Here is a 7,066-nt window from a genome sequence, read left to right on the forward strand (position 1 = left end):
TTTCCCCCCAATGTCAGAGGCATAGATGCTTAGAGATGTTTTTTTCGCAGAGTCACATGCCCGAATAAGCCAGGCACACCCTGACCTCGCACCTTCTATGACCAACCATCCATTTGCCTTCACAGTTAATTAATTCGGATGTAGTCGGTGGCTATGGAAGAATTCGCATATCAACTCAGATCACCCTAAGAAATCCACAAATCAGATCCTCTGAACTGCAGTTTCTAAACTTGGCTATCCATCTGAATCATACAGAAGCTTTAACATATATACATACGTCTGCTTAGAAAGCTAAGATGGATTAATGGATAGATATGGGTTCGATTTGTGTTAAAGCAAGTTAATAAAATGTTAATGGTAGAAATCTAGGCACTGGGTACATAAGTATTCACTTAAAATTCTTTCAAATCTGTATATTGCAAGATTTTCAACATAAAATATCACCAAAAAAATTTTTTTGCTTGTTCCCAACTAAGATCCATTGAATCAGAATATCCAAAATTGAGACAAGGAATTTTATTTTTTAAGAGCTCATGGGGACATTCTGATGCTGCATAAGGTACGGGCACGACTGCTCCAGAGTGTCTTCTAATAATTTAGCCTCGGGGTGTGCAAAGTATGGCCCAGAGACCCCTAGGGGTCCCCGGATGGCCATAGATTGAATGCAGAAACAGACATGACCACCCTTCTGTCTTCCATCAAGTCCGACATCAATATGAGTTTCAAAAGTGTAAAGTAAATGCCACCCTCCCTGCTAAATTTGTTCTGAAAAATATGTTGGTTTTTCCCCCCCATTAAAAATGCTATGTTAATGTGTAATAGATCTATGGTTATTTTTATACATTATTAAGTTTTCATTTTAAATTTCTAATAGGGTAAATATCAATTGCTATAATCCACATAAACCAAAGCTCTTTGGGGGTCCTGAAGACAAACATTTGAGAACTGTGTATCCAGGCAATATGTGCAGAGGGTAGGATCTCAAGTGCTGGGAGCAGAGGCCCTGGATTCAGCTCAGCGCCAACCTCTGACAAGCTGAATGACTTTGATCTAAGCAATTAATCCTGGCTTCAGGGTCTGCACCTGCAAAATGGAGATAATTAACTACCTTGAAAGGTTGCGGGGAGCACTAAATGAGGATAAAGTTTGAGTAGAGCCCAGCATCTAGTTAGCCCTAAAAAAAAAAAAAAAGTTAACCGTTGGTCCTGTTACTGTTTAGTTCAAATCACTGAAGATGAAGAAATATTTGGAGAAGATGAACTTTAAAAGTGAAATTCACACTGACTAGGGGTCAACTGTATAAATTTAGGTTTCAGGCTCTGAAATAAAACCATCCCAGATCTCTCAGCCTCCTCAGGAACCCTTCTGCCCACAAAACTTCCCTCTTGGGCACTTACACCCCTTGGAAGCCCCCCAAGTACCTCGGAGGGATTGGGGACAGTCTTGACATTTGGAGTTTAAAAACAGTCAGCCTGACATGGCAAATCTAGTCAATGTTTTCCAACTCCAGAGGGAGTTAGAAATCGGAGAAAGGGGCCGGCCCGGTGGCGCACTGCTACAGTGTACCGCTTGTGAGTGCAGCAGCGCTCCCACCGAGGGTTCGGATCCCACATACAGACCGGCCGCTCACTGGCTGAGCGAGGTGCGGGTGCAACACCGAGGGTTGCGATCCCGTTGCCGGTCCCGGTCCCGTACGGGCGTGACACTGAGGGTTGCAATCCGTTCCCGGTCATGAAAAAAGACAAAAAGGAAAAAAAAAAAGAAATCGGAGAAAGTGGCCTAAATTAACTCACTAAACAAACTGTGATTACAAAACGAAGCTCTGGTTGTCAAGTATAAGCAATGTACATCAAAACAATGTCTAAGTAAAGTATTTTATTTTTTATTGTTACTCTTCTGGCAATCTACGATGGAACAGTCATAAGGCAAATGATCCCAAGCTTTTATTTTTTTTTTTTGTAGATGTCTGTCTTTTAGCAGCAGATCATATAACTTTCCTCCTGAAAAACCTTCAACGGCTCCCCCTTGCCTATTAACTAGTCCATACATCTCAGCTTGGCATCCAAAGCTCTCACTGCCTGGCCACATGCTCAATGCCTGTTTCCTTCCCACAAAATCCCTCTCCACCTTCTGGTCGAGCCACACCTAACCACACAGTGTCTCCTATAAAGACGCCATGCACTTGCATGCCAGTATTTACCAAACTGCCTTTGAAGGGTTAAGAAACAGCAAACAGACTTTCTCTGCAGGACGCTGTCAATCTCCCAAGACAGGAGTTAGAATCCTGGATAAGAAATCAAACCATTCAGGCTCCATGAAGTTCTATAACTCGCCCAAGGTCACACTGCTAGTAATGATGACACCAATATTCAAATCCAAATCTGACCAACTTTAAGGCTAATGCCCTTCCCCTTAACTGCATTATTCCCGTAAAGTTCAACACGTAAATGCTAGTGTGAGAACGCAGGACTTACCTCCTTGGTAACTGCTGTTCTCCTAAAAATATAACCTCAGCTGGCCTTGTCTCCAAAGATGTACCTCTAAGCTACCATCGGGATAGCTGGACTGTATTAGTCCACTTTCGTGTTGCTATAACAGAATATCCGAGGCTGGGTAATTTATAAAGAACAGAGATTTATTTGGCTGACGATTCTGGGACAGTTGCATTTGGTGCAGGCCACAGGCTGCTTCTACTCATGGCAGAAAGTGGCAGGCAGCCGGCACGTGCAAGGAAATCACAAGAGAGGGAGAGGGGAAAGGCGACATGGTCTTTTAAACACCCAGCTCTGGTGAGAACTAACAAAGCAAGAGCTCAGTCACTACCACCTGTCCCCTCCCAGCAGGGACAGCATTAATCCATTCACGAAGGATCCACTCCCATGACCCAAGCTGCTCCCAACACTACCAAGTTTGGGATCAGATTTTGACATGAGCTTTGGGGGGACAACACATCCAAACTCTATCATGGATGGATGTCTGTGCCTCCTGGAACAGGCAGCAACTGGAGCATGAAGCCACAAGTCTTGAGTAAAAGGACAGGAGAAGGGACATACGTGTTTTAACTGATCATAGCATAACTAACTGCTCCCCTAATCACTCTGATGAGTGATTTAAACTCCTTATTTGGAGCTTACATTTGCTATAATTTTCTCAAATAGTCCCTTATTTACATGGTACTAATGGAAAAGCTGGGGAAAAAATTAGATTCTTTCTGCAGTTTGTATTAGTAAGAGCTCTGAGTTGTGTTCCATAATAAACATAACCAGGTCTATTCATGGACTGTAGATGTAGTCGTAAATAATGACATACATAGATAATCATTATTCCCAAAAGGTTGAAAAATCGGGATAAAGATGTGTAATCACTGACATAAAAAGTATAAAAGTAAGCAGCTACCGTAATTTGTGGCTCAGTTTCCCGTGGAATGTTTATTTCTTCTCAAGGAAAAAAAAGATTGAAGATAGTTAATATTACAAAAAGAAAAAAGGTCCTATAAATGATGCCACACAATCTCCTTTCAGTCCTGAACTATGCCACAGCTAATGAAACACATTAACTTCTAATACTCCAGACCATCTTCGGCAATTCCTATAAGGCACTATCTTCTCTCCCCCTGGAAACCTCTCTGGAACCATTTCTGCGGCTACCACCCTGGGCCGAGCTAGTACCTCCTCTCGCAGGACCCCGCGACAGGCGTCCTGCATGTCCTCTGGTCCCTCCTCCACAGCAGCCAGGTGGTCTTGTGATAACAGAAATCGCATCATGCCACCCCCCTGCACAAAATGCTCCAAGGCTCCCCTAGAGACAAGACTGAGAGAGGGACCCCCACGTGCACTGAGGGGCCAGACCTACACCTGCCTCTCCCTCCATCCTCCACCACTATTTTGCCTTATTACCTACTAATACCTGTATTGATTGCATAAACGCCATCTAGCTTTCCATTAGACTGTGCTCTCTGATGGCAGGGATACCGTCACTGTCCTCTGGGGTGCACTATGTCCCTGGGGCTCAGAAGTGACTGTCACTGGGGAACAAGGCACTCAAAAAGTGTTAAATAAATAAGTTCCAACGATTTCTTTCTCTTCTATGAAATTGGCAATTTTCACAGTAGCCCAAAGTCACCTTGCATGGTTTTCTAGTTGTTGCACACAGATTGACTTAAGCAAAGTGTTTCCTATGGATTTTGCTTCCCCAGAGTTACAGAGCCTAGCAATGTTTTTTTTTTTTTTTTACTACATAATTGATGCTTAAAACTTGCTAATTCAGCTCACCTTTCAATCTGCTGCTGCCTGTTAGAAAAGGGACAGAAATGTTTATATCATCACAACATATCAGCTATTATTTCAACACAGACATTCTTTCATGAAATATGATAAGACCCTTTAGAACAGATGAAAGAAAATCTGTCAAGAGTAATACATTCATTTAACAAATTTAAACATTTGTTTTAAACAATCATTTCCACTGACTTTGTTCCAGGTAGTCTTCTACTGGCTCTTTGTGACTTGCGTAAGTACACAGTGAAAATAAAATTCAATATTGATTTTTAAAACCTTGTTTCCATTATTATTAACTCACTACCACCATTAGCAAATAACCAATATACTGTAACAGAGTATCTGCTACACTCAGAAGTCTGAACAAGAAATTACAGCTGCACATATCATAAGAGAATTCCAAAGTACCTGCATTTATTTACTGAACAAATAAAACCACGCAGCCAGGATAAGGCCATGTGCTAGGGACTGTGATTTGCACATTTTAGGCTCTGTTCACAATTTCCATTTTATAGGGATTAAATAACTATAATAATTGTCATACTGTAATATATTTGACTAGACTAGTGACTAGCCAATTAAAACTTTTTAAGAGTGCAAAAACTTAAAGCAAAAACCTTGCCTGACAATTATAGAAATTAAAATGCTCCAGGGAATTTGGCAATTTATTCTGAAGGTGAAAAGTCTTTCAGAAACTAAGTAATCACCTTCAAATTACACCATATCTACTGTATACACAGCAGTCTACACTCCACTGTACAAGTTTTTCTGGTGTCCATAAAAACTATCCTATATAACCAGTTATTATTCCACAGTTGTGTTATTTCTTTTTACTACTTAGTAGTATTAGGAGGCCTTAAAAACAGTTTACCACTTGCAACAACTGGAATAGGGCTTAACATCCCTTCCAAACAGTAACAAACATGCTCTACCTTGCTTGGGAACACTTTGTTTGCCTCTTGAGAACTACTGCAACCAAACAAATCTGGATAAATACAGTGTAAAAGTAAAAGCCACAGGCCCTTCAATTTTTTCATCTAAGGACCAAGACAGGCCAAGTTGTGTGTTGGGGATTTGATGTTCTGCAACACCATGTTTGTAGAAGGCCGGGTTCTACGTTACCACAGCCCTGCTGCAACTGCCAAGAGGCAGGCAGGAGAGGGGACCGTGCTGACACTGTCCTGAAAACACCTGGTCTGCAGAAAACTGGCAGACACAGGCTTGTAGGATGTCACTGGGAAGAGGGTCTTACAGGACACATGGACAAGTCACTTGTTCTATGGCAGCAGGTTAAACATTTCTTTCAACGAAAGTATATTTCAGGAAACAGGCACAAATTGGTATTGAGGACTGTTACCAGGCTTGAAGCATTTACAAAAATGAGTACACAGAAAATTGTGCTATCTACGTTTTTACTGTAACACAGCGAAAAGTAAGTAGTTCTAGAGTCCTTCATGTGGCCGGTCAGGGCACTAAGTATCCGCCACTACCACTTCCATTTTTCCTATCATATTTTGTTAGACTCTGCTCTGTTGCTTAAGCAGCTGCTATCTAAATTATGAGATTGGGGGAAGGGTCATAAAACAAAACCTAAAAGTATTCGATGCTTACACATAGCTACAACAGTCAGATTATCTATAATTCCCATAATAAAGATGCTACATTAGCACTTTTCAAGTAAATGTCAGTACTGAAGGATTTTGAATAGGTAAAGAAATCCACACGAACCTGCAACGAAGATATTATTTCTTCCTGTCAGTCTTCTCTGCTCTCAGAGAAGGACAGTGTTGCAGTTTGAGTTAGCTCCTGTCCTAGCAGGTTTGACAAGGTTGAACGACATGCAGCCAGGGCCAGTTCCGGCTGCATCCTTTAATCTTTCATGAGATTTCATCCCATTCTAAGAATACGAAGCGAACTTCAATATTAAAGAGCCAACTTCAAACGGCAATTCTATTAGCTCTTTTATAGAGCGAACTATAATAGGATTTGTATATAGGTCATTTGTCAGTTCTTTATGACATCTGGAAAACCCTCCCTGATTTGCAAAAAAAGTAAATGACACAGGCCAGGTCTTCAGGATTCCAAGTATCTGTTCAAGGACAACGCACTTGTTCATAACCCAAAAGTGCGTAAGGGCGACCTGGTGCTTGGACCAATAATAAAATCATATTTAATGTGCAGAGACATGTGACTGAAAGAGGTCTTTGGAAAAGTCAAAGGACATGAACCTATATTTAAAGCGGGAGAATGGGAACCCCAATACAGCACCCGCAAAGGCACAGGACAGGGGGAGTTTGAGAAGGCCACTAGGCCAGGAGGGCCACGGGTCACTAATTCATAGTCCTCATCATCCCAGGTTTGCAAAGTCCCACCCAAACGAACCACCTAAGGCACCTAAAGGCCAAACTGCCCCCGAGGTTTCCAGCAGATGCAGGTACCCCACAAATGTTTCATCTTCAAGCAAGCCCGGCGTGCACTGTTAGAAAAGGCACCCCAAGGCAACAAGTCCAGGTGACAGTGTCCCCTGCCCCGAAGCACGTAGGCAAGGACTCTCTGCACCTCTGAGTCCCGGGAGGCCGGAGCGGGCGGTGCCGCAGGCGCGGACCCCCGGCCCCTTTGCAGCTGGCACCGTGCCCCCCACTCCCCCCCGGCTACCCGTGCCACTTACTGTTGCTGGACTTGAGGTCCCGGTGCAGGATGGGCACTACGGCCTCCTGGTGCAGGTAGAGCATGCCGCGCGCGATCTGCACGGCCCAGTCCACCAGCACGTGCGGGGGGATGCGGCGCGC

General features: G+C 43.0%; 1 protein-coding gene across 1 annotated transcript in view; it reads right to left on the reverse strand.

Moving 5' to 3' along the window:
• The window catches only part of LOC103581907 (mitogen-activated protein kinase kinase kinase MLK4-like), a gene marked incomplete at both ends in the record, with an annotated part of 26,172 nt that extends 19,112 nt beyond the window's left edge, over window positions 1-7,060 (reverse strand). Inside the window, one exon of the mRNA XM_008563621.1 lies at window positions 6,946-7,060. Within this exon, the coding sequence (XP_008561843.1) occupies window positions 6,946-7,060 (115 nt within the window). The remainder of the gene's footprint in view (window positions 1-6,945) is intronic.
• Between the last annotated feature and the right edge of the window lie 6 nt (window positions 7,061-7,066).

The sequence above is a fragment of the Galeopterus variegatus genome, unplaced genomic scaffold, assembly GCF_000696425.1.
Source record: "Galeopterus variegatus unplaced genomic scaffold, G_variegatus-3.0.2 Scaffold14245, whole genome shotgun sequence".
Classification (NCBI taxonomy): Eukaryota; Metazoa; Chordata; class Mammalia; order Dermoptera; family Cynocephalidae; genus Galeopterus; species Galeopterus variegatus.